The following is a 23,679-nucleotide window of genomic DNA, read 5'->3' as shown; positions in this document are numbered from 1 at the left end:
GTGCCAGTGGCCAAAGTGACACCTTGGTGAGAGTGTCAGGTTTATGCTCAGTGAGAAGTTTTGATTTTGGTAACTGTGTGGCTCTCCTTTCCATATTTTTCATTTTTTCCCTGTTTAACATTACGAGACTGGCTTGAATTTTCTATCTCCCTTTGAAGTTCATCTACCAAGTAAACTACAAAGTTAAAAGTTAATTATGATTCTAGTACAAAATAATTCACAAAGTAAAACTCCTATAAAGACCAGTAAGTTATATCTGCACTTCAGCTTATGTTGCATCCTCCAGACAAAAGCAAGTCTCAAGAATGATACCATCAGAAACTTGTTCCAGCATCAACTCTTAGTGTTTCTACATAGCACTACACTGGGTCCACTTACGTCTGATATTTAGGTTGCCATCAAACAAGTACCAGCCAACATGATCGAAAGTCAGGGTTATTATAACCATCAATGGGTACCAGAGGAAAGGGCCACAGAGGAAAGGGTGGCTGATCTAGTCATTCACACAAAGAAGCAAAGCTGGTAGAGGGATTATGTGTCAAAGATGGGAAGTAATTACTTTTAAAACAAAGATGAATTGAACATGAAATAGGAAGACATTTAGTGTCACTGTAATGAATAATCAGACACATTATCAGGGAAAGCTTAAAGACTATTTTATCATTTACAAAATCGTCTGCCTTCTCTCCCTCAGGTCAATTTATAAAAGCCCTCTCACGGCTGCTCCATTTCTTTAAAACAGTTTACATCATTACTGTTGCCCAGATCTACTATTTCTGATTAATAATCTACTGAATATATGCTCTAGGTATTTATAAAGACCATACAACATATGAAATGCTATAATTGTTAAGAGTTTACAATTTGGCAGTACATCTAATTCCTCTACAATATCTTGGCAGTAGTCTCTAGAGTCTCAGATAAAAGCCGATTACTTTTATTCCACGAGGACCTTTCTCTGTTGATGAAAAGTTCAGCATAGAATAACCAGAGTACATGAAATACAACAACAACAAAAAAGTATAGAGCCATAGGATTGTTTTAATAAGCTTAATTTTACATCAGTTCCTGCATTTCACTGAGTATGGCACGTAGTGAGAACAATATCCTTTAAAAAGTTACTAAAAGTCATTATTTGCACTCAATATCTATTATTTTGAAGAATTCGGGTTTATCAGGTTCATATAATGCAATTATACAGAAGATCTGCAAAAATTTATTCAGATCAGCTGCTATTTGCAATTCCTGCTTGCCAAGGGCACAAATCCTGCTGACTTTATGTGAATTCTCATGTTTTGCAGAACAAAGCAGCAGCATTGCTAGCCATTCTCATGTCTTTAAAATCTTTCTTCACAGAAATGCATTGCTTCACAACTGTTCTTATCTTTTTAATGTTGTTGTATGTAAAAGACAACACCTGAGCTCTAGCACACATTTGCTTCTCACTTCTGCACCAGGAAGATCCTGGGGTAGCCACAACACACAGCCAAAACCAATGGCAAGGAAGGATGGAGATAAATTTTCCCCAACAGGGTTATTTGGGCATAGAGCAGCTGTCACCTTCCACATTACCACGGTGCGGGGAAGGGGATGTCACACTACTCACCCATGCTCATCTTAATAGGTAAATTTTCTCTGCTCGCAGCCTCCACAAGGTGTCTCCTAGCCTCCATCACAGCTTCCTTTTGTTTGAGGTTCATGAAGGACTCCCAGAGAGCCTTGGCAGCTGGATCACTATAAGAAAATGACAGGGTTACACTAAACACTGCTTGAATAATGGAATAAGCTTAAGACAACATTTATATTTTAAGATGAGTGCTTCTACTTAGCAGCTCCTCTGAGGTAGGCAGGATACAAGCAAAACTAATGCAATATAAAAGCTTGACTTTTCATAGCAAAACGGTTGCTACAGTTTAACAGTAAAAAATCTAGCATTTCTTGCTACCAATTAAAAAGTATTAGAATCTACATATAATAAACTGAAACCAGCATGTTAGCTCCACTATAACCACTACTGTGTAACTATGGGAATGCCAGAAACAGTCCAAAGTTCTTCAGATACCAAAAGCTGTGGAAAGGATGGTACTACATACAGATGGGCTGTGATTTCCCCAAGAGAGCTGAAATCCCCAAAGCAATACTTCCAGTGCTGAAGGCTGTTAGTATGATTTCATGAACTAATGTCACTTCGGGTTTCATTGATTCTCCTTATATGAAATGAATAATCCACAGGAGAATGCAACTATCCTTACGGTACCTGCACTTAGAGATTTCTTTTTTATGGCCAGTGGTGGTAAGTTTAAGGAAGACACAGAGCAATTTGTGTGGCCGGTCAGCACTCATTACCCTGTCAGTATTCTTTCTTCCAGGACACTGTGTTTGTTGTTGTTGTGAATGAATTCAGTGTTTTCTCTGGAGGGGGGAGGAAAAAGGAGGAAGAACCCTTGCCTGAGGCTAAAGTTAATTGGGATTAAGTGTGGATTTTTTTTCCCCCTTAGGAAAAACTCCCCTCTGTTTTCTCCCCAGGAGACATTTAACTCCTGAATACATTTTGATGTAACTCACGACATGCTTATAAATATATGCCAAAACACACTTTGTTTCACAGAAAATAAAATCCCCAACAATTCGTTTGATACCTGCTACAGAGCAGCTGTGTATACGCTCTACTGCAATGGCGTGGCTGTATTCAGCAACGTGCACCGTCTCCCAAAGCAGGTAAGAGGGGCAGCAAGCCCCACTCCTGTCAGCCCAAGAACCCACATCCTCTGTTAAGGTCCGTGTGGGTGGGAGGACCGTGGGAAGAAAGCTGAGTTACCCTCCTTCTGCACAAACCACAGAGGAGTAGGAAGACCAAATGTCATCCTATTACCGTACTTTAAGAACGGGAAAATTTAAGATAGAAAAGTTATAAGGAAAAAGAAAAAAAAAAAGTGGGGGGAATAGCCAGGAAGAATATCTATCACCTTTAAAAGGTGACTTTAGTAAGAGGAAAGCACCTCATACAGCAGAACCCTGACAAAGCAGATCAGGGGATCAATGACCTAACACGGTCTTTACATGTCTTCAATACAATCTCCTTTAAGTAATGGATCCTAGGGCATGCTACTTTTATAGACACTATATACCCAATTGCTCTGACTCAGTGCTACCCCCCAGCACCGCTGCTAATGCATCCTGCTGACCCTGCTCACACCGCAAGTGCAGAGCATGCCTCACTGTCCTTTACAAGCGCCTGAGCTTTGCATTGCAAGAGGCCACCCCTTTGCCTGTTAACTAATCCCTTCCTGAACAGGCACTGCCAAATCCACAGCTATAAAAATCAGGATTCAGGCCTAAGCCAGCAGGAAGCTCATTTTTAAAAAACTTCTTTTTTTTTTTCCCCATTTGGAAGAAGTGTTGCTGTTTTCTAAGATTTTAGCCCATTCTCCTTTTCCCGATTCTCTTCATCACCATAAATATGAGCAAGGAGTCTCACATAAGCACAGGCACCAGAAGCTGACTGTAGAACAAAATAAAACAAAAAACAAAAGGGAAAATAAGGTAGGTCTCCCAAACTTCGCACAAGTTTTTGTAGTCTTGTCTTTCTCACTCACAGATTTCATAAAAATGTTTAGCAAATAGTGAGGTTTGGGCACCTTGACCTGAGGAGTATCTACATGCCTCAGTAAGAGTGAGGAATGCACGCTGTATGGATGCAACACTTCTCTCCCTGTCGTCCTTGTTTGCTGCTCTCCCTTTCCTCACCAGTGTTGGTCAGTCTTGTCCATTTAGACTGCAAGGTCTTTGAAAGTAGTGTGCAGCATCCTTGCATAATCCCTACTGCAAGACCCTGTTTCAGCATCCACATGCCACTAGTACAAACAATAAAATACCTCCAAAAGAACAGACTAATTATTTTAAGCTTTAAAAATGTAAGAATGAGTCACACTGATGCACTAAACAAAACTGGAGGGAGGGGAGGGGGCAGATTTGTTTTTTACTTTGTAAAACTTCTTCTTCCTTTAGCCACAGTAGGCTTTCTTTAATCCCAAAGACCTAAATTTACATGATCCCCAAGGGTTGCTTTAGCACACCAAAAATAGCCGAAAGCGAAGTAACTGTGGCACAGCTTAAAAGCAGATGAGCATGCTGAAAAGTATCTGAGATGGCAAAGTCATTTTGTATATTTGTACAAATAACGCTTTGATACCTTGAGTAGTAACTACTTCTTCTTTAAACTGGTATGCATTAGGAGAATTACTATTCCTATAATGAGGTATATAATTACTATTCATATAATGAGGAATGATCTCTACAGATTTTTATAGAGATCCATGCAAATACAAGAAGTGCAATGCAAAGGCTTTCTGTACTTCAAGACCACTACTCTCAGTAACAATTTACAGGAAGATAAAAAAAATACATTAAATGTATTATTAAAAGTATTCCAAAGCAGCCAGCCTGTATCTAATACTGCCTGTTCCTGAAAAGCTCAAGGAAATAGGTAGGTTTCCCTTGTGCCTGGAAGCAAGCAAGCAAGGACACTGCCAAAGCAAGGCACTGGTGGGAACCTCTCAAAGAAACTCTTCCGCCCAAATCCCACCTGCTTAAATGAACACCTCTATGCCCCCAAGCTCTGCAGAGCACCAGCAGGATGATGCCACCTCAGGTGTCTGGAGCTGATAAACACAGACTTTAACACAGCTAGAAGAAATATTTTAACAGTTAAAGAGATTTTAAATCGAGGCATGCCTGTTGCACTGTGCAGTACACGGGGCTGTTCAATGCAAAACTAGGATTTACTGAAACAAGAGCCCAATGCTCTCTTCACTCCTCTGTTAGGGGAGATTAATTCTGTTCTTCAATGTTTTAAATCAATCTGAAATCCAAATGGAGAGCTAAGCAAAAACTGAAGAGAAAGCAGACCAAGCACACCTGAATTTTGGAACCTTCCAGTAGGAAGAAAAGAAGTAGAGACAAAATTTCAAGTTTTGTTCTATGTTTAAAAATAAATTTCAAGTGTTTCAGAAGAGCGAAGTGTATTAGTGATAAAAAATCCACACTTAAAAAATAAATCCATCACCAACTGAAGAATTCACCTCTTCTCCCCACCTAGCATTTTCAAAATACCATTCTTTTAGTCAAGGACACAATGGTAAGCAGCATTGTTTGCATAAATAAAGAAGCTACTTGTTACAGGGTGCCTTACAGTAGTGAAATACAGAAAAAAATACATCAGAAACATCTCACTAGGAAAGGAACTCCACCCATGGCACAGAGCTTAAGCAAACTCCATCACAAAGCTCCTCAGGATTTTAAGACATGTTTGTAGCTGATAGGTGCTCTACCAGTAGCTTGGCATAAAGACTGAGCGCTCACTTCCCCCAGTGTTACTTCAATGGTAGAACAAATATTGGAAATCACTGCTGCGTACAGTAAATGTCAGCTGGAGTTTGCTGGTAACTAACTGAAAATGCTAGTCGGAATGCAATCTTGTTTTAATTTATGCAAAATTTGTTAAGAAGTGACTCATGGGAATGACTCAGTGAAGTACAAACTAGAAAAAGGAATGAGTGGGAAAAAATATGCCCCTTGAGTCAACACTACCAGACTTTCAAAATTAAACTGCCAAAACGTGGATTGTTTATTTGCACAAGACCAACTTACCAACAGCTTGGTTTTGTTTTTTATTAGTCACCTCTTATAACCACTTCAGCAAAAACCCAATCATAAAAAGCATCTAAGTAGGAACAAATCTGAATCAGCACTGAAAAATTTAGTTTTATGTCTGCTGCTGAAAACACATTTCCCACTTCCCTTCTCTTACACCTCCACAGAAGGAACTTTGCTTTGCCCATTCTTTAATTCCTGTGACAAGAAATGAATGACTGCTGGGAACGAGTCACAAGGATGCAGAAAAGGGTTCTGGTGCCACTGCTTGCCGGATCTGAGGAGTTACCACATATTCCTGTTCGAGATTTTTAACAGTTGGAAACAGTAATATCTTATCTTCTCCTTTTGGTGAGGCATTTATCTGAGACTGCCTTCCAGCTCTTGTCACGGTGTCCCTCCCCTCCTCTTTTTCCCATCTGCAGTTCCTGTGCTTTAGTCCCAATGCCCTAATCTGACAACACTGATGCTATAATCGGTGATTTCTATGGGATCCAGTACCCCAATTCAAATTCCTCTTTCCTCTTGCATTCCTTTACTTCCCGAGGATTGTTATTTATTGATTTTATATGTTATCATCTAGTGAGGCACTGCACTCTGGAAGCACTTTTCTGAAACTAAGTAGATTTAAAATATATATATATTATACATCACAAAACCTTTAGAAGTATTGTCTGAGCCACGCTGCTGTGCTTAAGAAAAAAATAATCAGATACATTTACACTAGAGTAAAATGAGGAATTCTAAATCACCCTTCAAATTAAACTTCACCAAAAAAGATAAATATATAAATATATATAATGCACACACTTCTGTGTATCTCTAGTATAAAATGTTCTGTATGGCACAGCAAGCCTGACAATGAGAAGAGAGCACTAAAATTCTGGGGCCTCTGCCACTATCAGTTTCATCAACAGAGATTCACTTAAAGGGTTTGACACCCCGTCCCTTCTGTTTACCATTATGTAATGATGGTAATGGAATTAGAAGTGTATTACACAAATACATTACGTTACATTCAGAGGTATGGCTTCAGTCTTCGAAAATCCATGGTAGACATTTCATAGACTATTTCATATACATAGAGCAAAGTTTTTGATAGACATCTGGTAACTACAAATTTTTCCGTTCCCCTCATCCATAAATGCTGAATTTGTTTTACTAAGCTACCCACTGTGCCAAATTTAATTAAAATTTAGCTGCAAATGATTTGGACTTCAAAAAAACAACAACACCCACCACCAAAAAAGGGTTACAAAAGACAACGGAGAAATCTAGATATCTAAAAATCACAGAATCATACTTAAGGGCTGGAAAAGACCCCCAGGATCATCTGGTGCAGCTGTCCCCCTACCACCAACATTACCTATTAAATAATGTCCCTAAGATTTCCTATTTCTGGTATTTGTGTGCCAGTTTTCAAAGCTGTCATAAAGGACCAAAGGATGAAAAAGGACCAAATTCTCAGACCCATAATTCATCCAAATCCTAAAATAAGACATCAGCTGACAATAGTGCTAGGAAGCATCTACTGAAGCAGCTCAGAAAGACGAGGATGTTCTCTGCTCATCAAAGAGAGAAGCAGGCAGTATAAAGCAGCTCCAATTTGCAACCTCCAGAGGCACTTTTTCATTAATGAAAGGTAGGAGAGATGGAAAAATAAAAATGAAGATTAGAACAAGTTAGCCCTGAAGTGACCGACTAGCTGGCTTCTCAAATTTGCAATACCTTAAAGACTGTTCAATAAAACCTGCTGTTCCTTGGTAGGGAAACGCAAGGGTGAAAAAGCCCAAGACTTCAGCAGAAGCAAGGGTGCGGTACGATAAGCAGTTCTTTTGGTGACAGTGTGCTACGTTAAGTGACACCCAGAATGGAGGAACTTCCCTTTCCCATGGCACACCATTCAGCTGTGTATCACGTTCCATGTGGGACTACGTAGTGAGTCAGATAGGGAAGAACTGCTACTTTTGAATACAGCTCAGATCCCTGAACTTGCTTGACCTAGACATTTACAGGTTGACTTTGATTTATTCTCCTGAACCGGTCTGGTCCTGCCCTGCAAGGACAATACCACCAAGGTTATCTGTGATTGTCTGCAGGCTTATTCACAAAGCCACTCATCTTGAACACATCTGGGGAGAACAGAGGGAGGCTGGTGGCACTGGCACATACTACCACCAACCTGACCTGAAATCAGCACTCTGGTGAAATCAAAGGACTAGTTGATGGAGAACAAACTCTCACAGCAGAGGCAAACCTAAAGGCAACACTTAGGATCCTGGAGCATCCAATGCACACCACCACAATCTTAGATTTGGCTGAAATTATATCCTTCTTCCTTCACACCACTAGTACAGAAGAATAATTACTTTCTTACTGCTTCAGATCTTGTCTGTTATCAGTAGGTTATAAAAATATGGTCCTCCAGGTCACTAACACCAGGGCAGAAGGTCAAGAATCATTAAGACCATACCAGAATATATGCCCATTCAATGACTGTGCATTCCCCCTTAAAGCCTTGTTTTCAGATCTACAAATAAGCCATTCTTTAGCTATTTAGTATTTATAACATTAGTATCGTGATGCATTTCTTCAATCAACATTTATATTTAACCAAACAAAGACTAAAAGTCAAAGACCCTTGTACAAGCAGCATACTAGAATCACTGAAATCATTAGCCACATCTGCAGTCTCTGGCAAACTACTGCAAATTATTTTAATACAATCTAATTTTGAGTCAAGGAGGATAGAATAAATTGACACCTACAGTATCTCTTACTTGATTTTTGCCTGGATTGACTTGCCTAGCAGGACAAATTCAAGTCATCCTCTTTCCTCCTTTTAAACACTGGCATAAAAAAATTTCTTTCAGTTACGTGCAAGCTTTGCAGTGTCCGTGGACATACTGAAGAACAGGTCAAGATTCTGTTCTGTAACCTTTTTAAAAGCCAAACCAAGAAGGCAGTATCTACATCCAGTCTCCTTACCAGATCCTCTGTAGCTGAAATCGAGAAAGGCAAAGATGACTTTGTACAGGCTTTTTCTTGGTTGGTTAGTTGTGGGTTGGTTTTAGTTTGTTCTTAAAATGGTGGGGGTCAGGTGAAAGCACAGCCTACAGCAGAAACAGCAAGTACCAGGGTGTGGAGGATGACATATGAGCAAGATGTTAAGGAAGAAAGAATTAGCGAATGCGGTTATTTCTGCACCTGGCAAAGGCAACAGGATTTCAAAGAGCGGCTTGCTGACACACGCTTTGAGTATATGAGAAAAAACAACACTGAGTGGGCTTCAAAAATTAACCAGCTGCAAATGCAAACATTTCAGCTTAACAAACTGGTCATGTTTGTACTTCTACAGTTTTTTACAAAGTCACAAGGAGAATTGTGGTAGTATCACCATGGGACAGATTCTGCGGTTACTGTATCAGCAAAACTTTCCCTCTATGTCTATACAGATTTACAGCTTTTTCGCAAGGGGAAGTGAAGAGGGAAAAAAAAAAAGTCAGTAAAGATTAAATTAGAGCTTCATTAAGACCACAAAGCTGCCCAAAATCAAGTGAGCATGCTGCCAACGTATCCTTTGCAGAAACTCAGGTTAGACTTAAGGAGATGCAGCACCCACACTTAACGCAAACACCACCGTGGCTGCTGGAGGACAGCTACCACAACGGAGAACCCTATTGCTGGCAATATGTCATTTGAATTTGGATAAACTGACGAGAAGCACAAGACTGCGATAAGACGCAACAATTTGGCCAGGAGCCTGGAGCGAGGGGCCATGCATCGGGGGACATCATCTCTCCTCTAGTTCCCCTGCTGTTTCAGAAAGGCTGCAAGCTGCAGCAAGGCTACGCCAGACATGCTACACATTCCTGGGCACACAAGCCAACAGGACAAGGGAAGGAGACATGGCCACGTCTTCGGCTGTGCCCTGCTCCAGGCATGAAGGCCCTCCCTTCGAAAACACTGGCCCCGAGCAGCTGCTGTGCTGCAGGAGGGTGCCGCAGGGCTGCGGGATGCTGACCTGACACAGCTGGCTGCGGGGGAAGCAGCAGCTCTTCGTTTGTTTTTGGAAGGGATAAAGTAGCTCGAAAATAACTTACCTACAATTTTCCATATAGAAACAACTGTCAGTATTTTCAGGAGTTAAGTCTGCAGTTCTGCAAATCTAGAGTAGATGCAGAGAGATGCCATTTTCCAAATGATGTGTGTTCAATGGAACATGCAGCAATGCCTTCTGAGAATAACACAAAAAACACACAATGTTTTTGTTTGTTTGTTTGCTTTGAGGTAAATTGCACATCCTGGGTTTATCATGCCAGAAGGCTACCGAACATGTTGCACGGTTGGCAAATGTGCTCAGCTGCTCAGAGACACTGGGAACTTCAGCTCTTTTCCAATCCGCCATAACCTTAGACAGTACAATAAAAGGAAAGCTAATGTAATCTTGGTATTGTGCCTGCAGAAAACTGCAAAAGGATCACTGGATATTACCACTCTCACCACAGATTAGCAATTACATTGCGACATGGCAAAACACACAAAACTGCTGTTAAAGTCAATCTCTTCACAGCCATTCAGCTTAAAACATTATTCTCAAATCCTCACTTAAATGTTTGTTAAACTGCCCTCTGCACAGTTTTTTTATGATTAGAATTTGCAAATGGTACTAAAAAAAAAAGTCTGCTGGCCAACATTAAAGAGCATAAATGTGTTCTTGAATAATTTAAAGGTTATTTCCCAGTTTCACTCCAAGCCCTCAAGCCACTTGGTGGGTGTAATCTGCTCTAGACTCAACTGTGGATGTGTTCTTTGGCACAGACTCAAAACGGAGAAGTTATTGTTTGATTTATATGCCAAGAGCCTCTTAGATAAAGGGCTAATGGCAGGCTGATAGCTTCAGTCATTGCATGCGGTGTTTATACAGACCCGTCGTTCCTCTCCCTCCTTTCTGCATATGCTCAAGGAAGACTGTGTCACATCAAGATCAACTTAACTAATTAACTCATACGAGCATAATTTGATTGATTAAAACAATTGATTCACTAAAGGTCATGGGGAGTGCTAATAAAACACCATCTTTTCTGCCTCAACAATGAATAAGGTTTTATTTGAAGCTACCTTTTTTTCTACACTGCAAACAACAATTTTAAAGTAATGATCACATTACAAAACCAAACCAAACCGGTAAGAATCTGTCAGAGAAATCCAAAAGCATTTGTTTTGATCAAAACAAAAAATCAGGATGCCCAGGGATAAAAATAATAAACCTCAAGTGACAAATATTTTAAAATAGGATCACACAGAAAAAATTACTAGATGTGTTTTAAGCCAACAATGTCACCTCACTAAAGGAGGTCAGCTTGCTTTATTGAAGAGGTGACACCAAGCTTTTTAAGAGGAGCTTTCAGATAAAAGTCTTGTATGTATAGCTGTAGAAGTAAAGACCCGGGTGAGTGCGCAACTTCATGCAGCTCACTCCAGCACATGGGATGGATAGACAGGAAAAGTCTAAAAGCACAGCAGGCTTTTAAGCAGCCATGGCAGACTTACTCCAGATTGGTATCAAGATGTATGGCAAGAAGTGGAAAGGTTGCAGGTGTACCTGCAGGCCTGGGGTTCCTCACTCCTGTACTACGGGGTGAAGGTGAGGGGAGAAGATTCAGCAGAGTATCTGGGAAGGACCTCTTAGCTGCGGCTCATCAGGCTGCAGAACATGCAAGGAGAAACATGCATTCACACTTCAGAACTAGTTGAGCACTGCATTGCACCACATACCATACTTAGATGTTTTGAGCATGAATTCACTGTTATGCAATGTCCTTTGCCCAAAGAACTGCAAACATTTACATAGCAGTACTGTTTGAAGACTATTTTTTACACTACAAGAAAACTGGCTCTAGCAGTTCTTAAATTTCCATATGGCACTTTTCTAGCATTAGCATCCATGAGACAGACAACCAAGATGATCTGCTTTAGCTCATTCTTTGCTGATTAAACTGAGAGCATCTACACAGAGTTTCTGTGTTGCCCAAAGCAAGCCAGTACGTGGTACATCCAAACTAATTTTGGCCATGGCTTTGCTAGTAGGCAAAACTACATTTTTGGCTTTCACAATGAGAGAAGATTTCTCTTTAAAATAGTACTTTCAAAATTATAGACTGAAAATTTTGTATTACTAACTCTAAGCATTAGTATTCTCCATGCCAGTGGAGAACAACCCATTTGAAGGCAACACTAATAACAAAAAGTAGATCAAAACTCTTATCTGAATTACATCACATGCTGATGACATACAGTGGGAATTAATAAAGTAAAAAAACTGGAAAAGCTTCTCAAAGCAACTCATTAGTGGGACACTTACAGCAAGTTTGTTGAAAAAACATTTTGCATATTAAAATAGGTGGCTTAAGTTAAAGCTTCACTCTTTCAATCTACAAAAATATTTTTAAATAATTAAACATGTTCACATTATTTACACTGTGAGAGAGAATTGTCATAAATTTCATTTGCAGGAATAACTGAGTCAGGATAAGCAGACTTGCTGCAGCATCAGTTTGACACAGGACTTTTGAAGATTTTAGCATTTCTTCTTTCAGCTCTTCCACAGTACAGCAGTTGTGGCAAAGAGAAGGAGGAATGGCCTCTGTGTATAAATATTTATGATGCAAATGGAATAACTGATTTAGATTTGAAAACAAAAACAAAAACACAGGAAACATACAGAGACTGGCTTTACTGCTAACAACATCTACAAATAACCCAGGACTAGAATATTCTGCAATTCTTTCAAATTCAAATAGCAACTTGCTTTGAAGGTTTCTAACCAATTATTCTGTTAACTGATGGAAGAAGCTATGAGAAATCAATGTCAATTAAAGTGTATTACACAAAGTTCAGGTGATATTTCAGTGCTTTACAAGCTATTTAAGCACAAAAAATGTCCTACAATCAGATGGACTATGTAAGATAGTTTTCTATACTGTCATTTCTGCAAACTATTGAACCTCCTCAAAAAGAGACCTAGAAGTCTTGCCTACATGATATACATTGGTATGTATTACGTCCAAACCTGGGGTATTCCGTAGTCTATAAATGCTTCTGTACTGTTAGAGCATTCCTACAAGGAACACAGTCCTTTATGACTATTGTCTATTAAATGTTAGCAAACTGGATAATCAAATTATATAACTAGATTATTTTTCTGCATGACACAAGCAACATAAGTCTTTACAAAAAACACTCTCAAGATACAGCAAGCAATAATTAAAAATAGAGTAGATTTTTAACAGCCTTTCACCACCATTTTAAAACACTTATTTTAAACCAGCAAACAGATAAAACAGAAGTTGCCAGGCATTTTAAAGGCAGCTTTGAGGTAATACTCAAGTTGTTGCAAATCAGCTTGCAAGCCAGCAAAGCTAAAGCATGTGAGCAAAAACGGCGATTGGCTACAAACTTTTACAATATATTTTTCTCTGGACTACCTCAAATATTTATTTATACTAACAAGTATAAAGCTTTATCAGCAAATACATTTCTTTTAAGAGTTTACTGGTCAGTTCACTGCTTCTTGTTCTATATGCAAGTATAAAACCCCGGAAAGCAGGCTCAGCAAAGGGGGAGCAGGTAACCTGCTTCATCTCACACCGTGGCCAACAGGCAGCCAGCACCCAGCAAACCCTGCCCTGGGAGGCAGCTTTCCAGGCACACAGCTGAGCAGCTTCGAGCAGTACATCCCAGGTTTTCTTCCACTGCTGGTTTCTCACCAGGCTGGCTCGACACAATAGGCAGAACGCGCAGGGTTACTATCAGAGAGCTGTGGCTCAAAACAAACAGTGTGTCATCTAGTACACACAGGGGCAAGTTGGTTAAAACTGCAGTGAAAGAGGGAAAAGTTACTATCTCTGAAGAATTTAATTTAGCTTAATGAAGGCATACCTACAGAAGCCAACACTTTAGGGCAATACTGCAAATGCATTCAAGGTAACTTAAGTTTTGCAGTCGTTTTCAGACGCAGGGTGATAAAGCAGGCTGTTAACTACCTTTAGGAGAAGATTCACCAGACATGAGCAATAACTAAGACAAATGGGAATAGCAAAGAATTTGCATTTGTTAGTGTTATGCCCTCATGACGTTCAGTGATTCATCTTACAATGAAGCATGTGGAGCAAGGGACATGATTTTCCAGGCATAATAGCAAAAGTTAAAAAAAAAAAAAAAGCAAAAAAAAAGCTAAGAATACATAAAATTACAAACTCATTTCAAGACAAACAGGAATTGTGAAAGAATCATCTCAAAACAGCTTTTAAAACAACATTGTAATTTTAAGTTGCAAAACCGCTATGTTTCCTATAAACCATTGTGTTCCAATAAAACCTTGACCACTATACTCCAAACCAGAAAGAAATATGCTCTCCGTTATCAGTGGAGCATGGGAGAACTTGAAAACAAACAATTCAGAAGGTTCTTATAAACACAACAGGCACCACAGTCCCAAACTGCCCCAGAAGCTGCTCTGTTTCCCTAGAGCTCTTTGTGAGGGGCTGATTCCCCCCCTCCGATTCCCCCACTTTGCAGATCATGAACAGTAAATCAATCTCTTAAAATTTGACGTATTTTTGGTCCCACAAGTGAGCCGTATTATAGTAAAATTTAAGAATTATTTATTAAAAGGTTGTCAAGGTTTTAGTTCACATCAGGAATTACTTATGAAGAGGAAAAAATTCCCCCAAAGTGAAAATACAGTATTCCATGTTTCGCCTTTTTAAAGGAAAAGGGTAGAAGGGAGGGGAGAGAGAGAGAGAAACCTCACATTTCTGGCTCCTTCGCATATCTATTTTACAGATGGATATACTTATAAAATAGATATACACAAGTCTGACGGCTGTGGTCAACCACCATCTGAAGCAGGTTTGTAACTTGTGTCTTAAGTTTTATCAAACATTTCCTCAACCCAAGCATCAAGTAAACTTGTAAGGACAAGCATCTTAACCACAGTCCTGTTTCACGTTCATCTACATACACACACAAGAAGGTTTTTGGCTTCGGAAAGCCAAAAAGTTTAACATACTTCAGCATCTATGACACCGAACAACATTACTTGCTAATAACCACGCAGATGAGACAACGCAGCTGTCCATGGAATGATGTTACACAAAAGTAAAGCAATGCTGCTCGTTGCCTCTCGCAGTATCAAAGAGTAATAGTATAAACCAATGACACCAGCGTGCATTAAGCCAAAACAGAAAAATAATTCAAGACAGCAGAAGGGTAATCAGTGGGCCATATTTTACCATAACAAAAGTCAGCATGTATGTGTGCGTGCACGCACACACATACAGTATCTGAAAAGAAAATTAAGTGACATCTAATCCTCTTACTCAATTCCCATTTAAACAGACTGGTAATGTAGAACGTTCATACTGCTTAATATCAAAATAGTTCTTTAATGAAAAAAAGCATAACAGATACTTGAAAAATTTCCTAGAAAACACTCAAGTGTTTTTTTGTTTGTTTGTTTTTTCTCAAGAGAATCTACTGTATGTGAACTGATACGGTCACATTCAATAATCCTTTAGACAGACATCATTTCTACAATGGTTCATCTAATTACAGACAGACAATACAGCACTTTCCTATGTTAAAACTAAAATGACACAATCCAGCAAATAGTTTGGGAAGCTAGGGGTTCTCATCACCTTTATGTTCTGTTTATTTTAGCTATTCCCAGGATCATTAATATCCACTTGAACCTGTAAACTTCAAGGTCAACTAAAGGTGAAACATAAGGAAGCAATATAATATGGAGCATTCAACTGGACTATACGCTGTGAAACATTAAGGTAGTTTCCTTAAATTGCACTTTCTTTTCTTCTTTCTTTGCTCCACATAGCTATTGAGCCAGAATTCTTAATTAGAGGATTTACAGAATGGCTAGTAATTCCTTTTATTACTTTTAAATTTACTAACCATGGCTTTCTTGAAAATTATATATAATTAACGAAATGAGTAGAAAAATAATTCCTTAAATATTCTATAGATGGAATAAAAATATACCCTCGGATCTTAATACTGTATAACTACCCTGCTGCAAGCAACATAAATCTAAGTCTACACTGATTGTTGTTGTTTACCTACAGCAGTGATGAGTTATATTACATATATAAATTTGCAACAAGCAGCACTGAGAGCAAAGGAAAGCCTTACAAATACAACAGGCCTTAAGATCAAGGGGGGTCTGATTGTGGACCAAACATCAGGCAACATCTCTGTAACTCCTGGACTAACTTACCTCTCAAATAGAGAGGTAAGCTTCTGCAGGCTACCCATGCCAACATTAACAAAGCTACAAAACCAAATCATTTCCATTTGCGACATAACGGGGAAAAATATATTGTCCTCGAGAGGTACTGTGCTATCCAAGTGCAGTACATCAACCATACATGTATAATGAACTCAGCAGAGGTTAATGTTGCAGGGAGAATGTAGTGAGGCCAGGACCCTTCAACTCCAAACCACCCCTTGAGAATAAAAACTGGTGCTTAAATCCGTAATATTCTGTTGTCTGCAAATTACAAAACTAATAGGAGCCTGACTTGGGTTAATAAACCCTGCACTGACCAGAACACCAAAGCTTCCTTTCCCTTTGGAAAACTTTCATCGACTGTAACACTGCAGTGTACACATGCTGTGAGCCACACAAGTGAACAAACTTAGCTTTGCAATTTCAGATGGTTGCTGATACTGCTGCAAGATTATTTCTTCATCCGCTCTCAAATGTGTTGTGGGGTAGAGAGTTTCTCCAAACAAGTAAAGCTGCTCCTGCTGAACTGGAAGAAGCAACAGCACTAGTGTGAAATGGCTGGGAAGGGACCAGGCTCTCCCTAAATACATTTTGGAAACCAGTTTCATTCACACTCCACAAATCTACTGCTTAGTGACATCTTGCAAGAAGAGGCTGGCTGTTCAACACTGGTATACGACTACGGTGTGAACTGTAGTATAGTTTTGACATGACGCTAATGCTCAAACTGCTACCCTAAGGCAAGTCCCTAAGAAATTTAAGTACATTCAAGAAGGTAAGGGGAGTAGGAAGGAACTCCCTGCTGCTGCCCACCAGGCTGAAGCGTGAGTGAGAGGGAAGCATCAGTCACGCGAGCAGTCCTGAAACAGAAGCTATGCCTGGCTACTGCACCAACAAGACACAGAACATCACCTTTGTCTGAAGCCCTTTTATGACAGTTACTTACCAACTTCAAGAACTTCTGAAGTCTATAATCTTGCATTATTATTATCCTGAAACCAAATGCTTCTGGTTGTCTTAAAGCGCATTAATTTCAGTGCTTCTCTTTCAAAACCTGCATTATCTCAAAAAACTTTACTGAAAGTCAAGTGCACCAGTAAAACCAGGATTCTATTAATCTTTCCTAAGGAGTCTTCTTTTTGATCTACTGTGAGCGTACTTACTGAAAACAAGGTTTGATCATTTTAACTCTGCTGCCACGCTAAGCAGAGGGAGCTGGCAGATTACTCAGAGAGAGGAAGAATGAGCAAGCAAGATGCATCTCTGGAGTGTAGAACTGGTTTTGACAGAGGCCGACTGATGTTTAGGTCTTACTAATCCTTGTGATGTTAAATCCCACTAAGCTCCATCTTGCACACAGATATGACTTTGAACACGTTCTGTGCAAAGAGAAAAGCAGACTGACTATCTACTAGGCAGAGTCCTAACTAAGATGTGGTCAGTACCCTTCAAATCGTTTTTAACTCTATCCTTCCTCTAACCCCCACCTGCTCCCTGTGTTGTTTGACAACACGTAATACATACTGTTAACATTTTTAATCCATTAACCAGTGGGTAGGGTTCTCTCCCTTCCACAACAGCTTCTGACCAGCCACCCATGCAGAAAAGCATTTATGATAGTGCACAAAGCCTTTAGCCACCCTAAAAGTTCTCCTGTTATTCAAGTAGTGCTAAAGCAGCTCTTAAGCAACTACTGGACAGCTGAGCATTGCACTTGGATTTGCAAAAATACAGTTCAGTTCCAAATAGCTGGTAGTGTTCTCACTTCTGGCCAAGTACTCTGGACTAAGCTCTTGAGCTTTGATTCAGCATGGGACCAAGTCTACGAATGATGCCTCCTTTCCTTCCCAGCCAGTGATATATTTTTTGAAGATTTCTCAAAGGGGCTCATGCAGAAGGGTAAGCTGCATAGACTGTGGTAGCTGAAGTCATCAGGGAGAATGAAATGGGTTATTCTGCCCATCCACCACCATTCAGAAGCAGAAGCAGCACCTGCTCTTCAGGCCCCAGAGCAACACCTACAGACGGGCTGGTCCAAACAAGCGAGCACACCACTGCAACGGGAGGACTGCCAGAAACAAAGCAACTGACCGCCCAGATGAACACTGAAGGCAGCTTGCTTCCTTCGAGACAAACAAAAGAATCACCATTAACAATCACAGAAAAGTGGAATTCTTTCTGTTGGAAGGAAAATTGCTTACTGCAACCTGACCCACTCTGTTTTCCAGTTAGTCAGATGTGGATATACAGTACCTCACAAGGTAGAGAAGCTAGAGTTGCTCTGAAGTATCTGTCCTGAGAAGGAAGCTGCTGTCTTATGCAATGCTTTCAAAAAGAGCCAAAGAATCAGAGTCACAGATGCTGAAGAAGGCAGAGGGCTGTGATAGCACCCAGAGGGCTTCCCTCACTGAGCCTTGCTAGTCAAGCCTTGAAAGCTGCTGAAGCAGAGCAGCAAGGGAGCCGATTTCCAGCTCCAAGAAGCAGAACCACAGGCAGCAGATTTCTTCCAGTGAGAAAAGAGCTGCCAGGCTTAAACTGCTCATCTGCTGCAGCAGCAGCAAAAAAGGCTGGGGTGGCCAATGACAGAACGAGATCTAAAGAAAGGGACAGAAGATCAAAGAATCATGTAGTGATTTTTAAAGGCCCACCTCCACTGTCTCTCCGCTCCCTAGCTGGAGTTAGAATACCCTAAGGAACCTTAAGGGGGAATCCTTTGTTAGCTAAGGAAGGATGGTTGTGGGGGCACCTGCTCAACACCGCTCTATTGCAGAGCTGCTGGCACACTAAAATAAGCTTGATGTTCAAAGGCTTCCCAGATATGCCACAGCTGTCTTGGTCATTATATACTAATGCAGACCTTAACAGTTCCAGCATTACCCCCAAATTCATTCTTGCTCCTCTAACAGTGGCCAGGCTCTGCAGAGGGATGAAGGAAAAACGTGCATATGGTTTCTTAAAACTTCCTAATGTTCACAACCGTCAGTCCTGTCTGAGTTTCAGCTGGCTTCCTTTTATTCCAGTGAACTGGTTCTGTAAAATGTTTCATTCCTACAAGCTGCAGGACAGCTCATGCGGAATGCCAGACAGTTACTGTATGAATCAAGTTAATTGAAAGCTTCTGAGTAGGATTTTGTACAATACAAGGTATTTCAAGACTCTTGCCAAGCAACTATTTAAAATGTGTATATTAAAGAGTTACTTGTCAGGGATTTTAATTTAGTTTTTGGACAAAGAAAATGAAGTATGCTAAAAATAAAGTCTGATCCTTACAACATATGCATTACTTGGGAATACTGCATGTAACATAATAGGTTACTTTAGAGCATTCTGTTCTGTGTTTTAAAGCTATTGCATAAGGTTATTTTAATAAAAAATGATTCCAATGAAAGAACAGTTAGTAATGAGGTGCTGACAATTGAATCTACATCCAGGGATTGCATTAGAGTGCCAAGTCTACTTTTACAGATGCACTGGTTAGTTATCCAATGGATGTCCTTGAGGCATGTCAAGCCAATACATTTTGGGTTACTTTTTGCAGCACAGATAGATGATACAAGTGAAAACATTTACCAAGAACATACCTGAAGTGTGTTTTTCTTATTAGAGCAATATAAGAAAATAAACCCAGATACCATGGAATGCCAGGAATTCCCTTTCCTCAATGTTTTTAATTTGCAAAGCTGCTTTTCGGTAGTCTCCTTTGACCTCCTTCCCTCCTTCATTTGCTGGCCAAAAAAACTAGAGTTACGTAAGCAACCTCTTGACTAAGAACTCATTAGGTTGTAAGCTTCAATGCCATTTCGAGGGTTTAATGTACAGGAATGTCTTCATAACAGCAGGCAAGACAATCCTTTTTCTGTAAGTGACTCAGTTACCACAAAAACCATTTCTTATGAAATCATGACACAGAATTGTTAAAACATTCAAAGATACTCTCTTTATGAGTTGAGAACAAGTATTCCAATAGAGACTTAGAGACCCAAAATAAATAGTAAAAAACTAATCTGAAACAGACCTTATATTTTAAAGACGTGTTCCTTAAACATGCAGGGCCAGATTCTATGCTAGCTACGCTGGTGAAGTAAATTTAGATTAAATGAGGGCCTGGCCCTACTCGTCTTCCTTATTCCTCTCTTTTACTTCAAAGTAGCATATTTGTCATAGTTTCTATGCAAACCTACAGCCCTAGCTAGCTTCTTCAGATCTCACGCAAACCTAATATGGCCAATTCCAGGCTTCAAAAACTAAACTGATGGCTAGTCAGAAAGAATAAAGCTCCAGCCTTCGGCTTTCATTTTTCTAACCACTTCCATACTCTGGCTGGTCTGTCACAGGGAACGAGATAAGGACTTCTGTCTACTCTGCACATATTCACCCAGTGTTCTGGCTATCTTCTCAACCCCCCTCCCTGATACACTTCTGCCTACCACAGAATGAGTAAAGAGAGCAGAATTTTGTCCTAATCCAAAATCTCTGGATTTTCAAGTGTTTTTTTGTAGTCATTCAATATCCACGCTGCATCCTCTTCCTAAAAAGGGCTTGGATAAGTATGTTGGGCGCTGTCTAATTCCACACTGCCCCATGTTCTTCCCTCTCAGTCAAAACCAAACCTAACTAATGGTATTTTCCAACCCGTGCAAGGAACATTTGAAGCTATGGCATATTCCTGTGCCATTAATAAGGCCCTCTTTTTTTTTTTTTTTTTTTTTTTGTAGCTCAAACAACCACGTGAAGCATACACATTCAGTGCGTATTCTGTGGCTGTTTCCAGTTACTGAAATGTCTCAAAATGGATTTCTTTTTCTGGTTGCTTATTTAAATAAGTACAGCCATGGAGAGATTTGGATATTATCATAAAGCTTTCATCTCCCACAGTGAACAGAAATCTTTCCTAGTTTGTGATCATTTTAGAAGACATATTCACAACCCATGGAATTTAGGTGTTAGTGTAGCACAATCTTTCAAAGTCTGCAGAATGACGACTTCTGGCCCACTGTTAAGCAGGGAATAAAAACTGGCTAGGTTTCGTCAATTTTCACTACTGCTTCTGAAACTGTGAGCAGCAAAAAGCAGCAAAATCCCACCTCAGGTGCTACACTTCAGGAAAACAAGATGCACAGAGAGAGGTGTGTACTTGAGCTCCACACTGTGAATTGCAATCCAAAGATGCGAGACCACTGGAATGCTAATTCACTCCAATACCAGCAAGATCTGGGACACCTGTGCAACAGCAGGTACCTACAAGCATTCCTTCTTCACAGTGGACAGACAGACAAATATATCAGAAAACCACTAGCCAAAGGATAGTAGCAAACCTTAATAAACAAGAAATCCTCTCCTAGCCTTGAAAAGGTTGAGAGCACACCTTTGCAATGAGGTGAGAAGGCAGCTCTTTTCCAGAAGTTAGATAAATCCTAACTTCTTATCCAAATTTTGCACACATAAAAAGCAATTTCCCACAAAAATTATTTTGTATGTTTTCAGAGAACACCTGGAAAAGGTCTTCTTTGGAAATAATGACTTTTTTTTTAAAGATGGGATTAAGGCAGGCACCTGGCAAAAGGGATGCAGAAGAATGGGGCTTGGCTGGAAAACACAGGCAGAAACTGATTTGCCTGCAACACTGCCCTAAATGCTAAGCATTTCAGATTGCCTAAATTCCTCATAAAGTACATGTACCTTTGGGACAGAATGATCTCAGAAAAGAAACAAATGAACAGAAAAAAGTGTAATGAAAAGCGGGGGCAAAGAAATAATCTAATGGTCTGCTAGAATTCAGGAACACAAAAATACGGGGAGGCTACAAAAGGAAGCACTTCAAATAACTGCACCGAGCAGCAGTACAGGGGGCTAGATTTTTGGATCAATTATGAAAGAATCAATAGTTATACAAGCATTTACTTGTATAAAATCAAGTAAGTACTGCTCTGTACACACACTGTCTCCTTTCTAGACTAAACGCATCTTTAAGCTCTGCCAGGTAAATAGTTGACTTCACATAAATTTTAGCCTGCATAAGCGTTGGTTCCTGCTTCACGTTAAGTTTGGAATCCTGAAAGAATCTCAACCATACACTCAAAACTTGCAACCAAACCTGCTGCCAGCACTGGTTCCCCATCAGCACGAGAAGTTTTCATTTGTTCCTCTCATCAGCCTATTTCATTGCATTCTTCCCCTTTGTAAAATACAGCGGGTTTACTTTACAGCATGACAATGATCAGCTAAAATACCCCTCCAGGTCACTCAGTCATCCTCTGTTCTGGCACGATGGCCGAACAGCAAATGCAAAAAAGGCCAATACATACCACTGCATTTTAAAACCTTGCTGTTGAGGTCATTCAGGAGGCAAACGTGAAGGCAGCTGGCCGAGAAGAGTGAGAGCTAGTCTTAGAAAAATCTCACAATGTCAGCCAAAGACACAGTTACTGTTTCATACTATAAAACAAGAAAGATCGGAGCCCGCTTTGGAGATTCATAAAGACAACTTAAACAGACACAGTCATCCTGCTGCTATTGAGCTGAGAATACATCTGCAGGAAAACGCATTGTGGCCACACCAAGAGAAAGCAGTCTGCACACCTACACAGGGGAATAAGAAACTCGCAAAATTCACAAACAAAAATCACTGGCATTAAGGTAACAAGGAAGGGATGCTGGTTTTAAAAGAATTGCTGCAGGCTGCCAATAAAAAACACTACTCCTAAGCAACATGACAATCCATCCCTTCTGTTCTGACTGCAGACATCGGGGGGTTACTCTTTTTAGAAGAGCTTTATCCTCCTTTACATCTTGCAAGGAATGTAACTGCAGAAGGGAGAGCAATGCTAATGAGGAAACAGTCAGAAAATAAGCCAGTGTAATGGTTGTACTCACAGAATTTCCTTACAGATATGTACTACCTTGTTGTGCTAACCAGCTGAAGATGCGAGTACTCAGAGAGCTGTTGATGTTGGACAACATCTGGATAACTCAAATCTATCCTGTTTTTCCATGGGTAAAGGAAAAAATGAAAGACAGGATTTACACTCTTCAAATATATACATACTATATTGAGATTACATGAGGGAAATCCTTCTCTAGAAGAACATGTCTTTGAAAAATTAAGCACAAAATTCTCCATTTTGCTGTTTTCAATGAGCAGATTGTACAGGTAAACGCATCTCAAGCCCCTTGATCCGTGAACTCTCTCAGAGTATGGCTATGCAAGTGTTACAGGGCCCAGTGGGGGGAAAAAAAGAGAGAATTCTGATAGAAAATCTACATTACTAAGCCTAGGCTGCTCAGGCATACAATGCAGTTAAAGGTCCTTAAAGGAAAAGGAATGAAAACTCAAGCTGTCCAGCTTGCCAGCCCGCCACAAAACCCCTTTTTGTGTTCTCAGAGGCACAGATAAGGAAGAACTGCCCAGCTGATGCTGAGAGCTTGTCAGCCCAAATCATTCTTTATCTGAAGGAAAAATAAGCTTCAAGCTTCCTCTTATCTAGAAGATAACTTTCAAGGCTCCAGAGGCCTGTCATAACAGGCAATTAAAAAACGTGGCACCTATTAGGCAGGATCTTGCCTGGATGTAACGAATCTTCATATAATTCCTCCGCTGGTTACTTCAACAAACTAGCTACTGCAGCAACTGAGGCCTAGCAGAACAGCACTGTGGTCTTCAGGCAATGCTGTATGTTACACAGCCCAGGCAAAGCAGAGATCTTGACCTCTTCCTAGAATTT

General features: G+C 40.1%; 1 protein-coding gene across 2 annotated transcripts in view; it reads right to left on the bottom strand.

Moving 5' to 3' along the window:
• SCFD2 (sec1 family domain containing 2) overlaps positions 1 to 23,679 on the bottom strand; it is a 193,194-nt gene that overhangs the window by 156,808 nt on the left and 12,707 nt on the right. For both annotated transcript variants that reach the window (XM_035323755.1, XM_035323756.1), the window contains exon 3: positions 1,607 to 1,734. In XM_035323755.1, coding sequence (XP_035179646.1) covers positions 1,607 to 1,734 — 128 coding nt within the window. The remainder of the gene's footprint in view (positions 1 to 1,606; positions 1,735 to 23,679) is intronic.

The sequence above is a fragment of the Oxyura jamaicensis genome, chromosome 4, assembly GCF_011077185.1.
Source record: "Oxyura jamaicensis isolate SHBP4307 breed ruddy duck chromosome 4, BPBGC_Ojam_1.0, whole genome shotgun sequence".
Classification (NCBI taxonomy): Eukaryota; Metazoa; Chordata; class Aves; order Anseriformes; family Anatidae; genus Oxyura; species Oxyura jamaicensis.
This window is presented reverse-complemented; position numbering and strand designations above follow the sequence as displayed.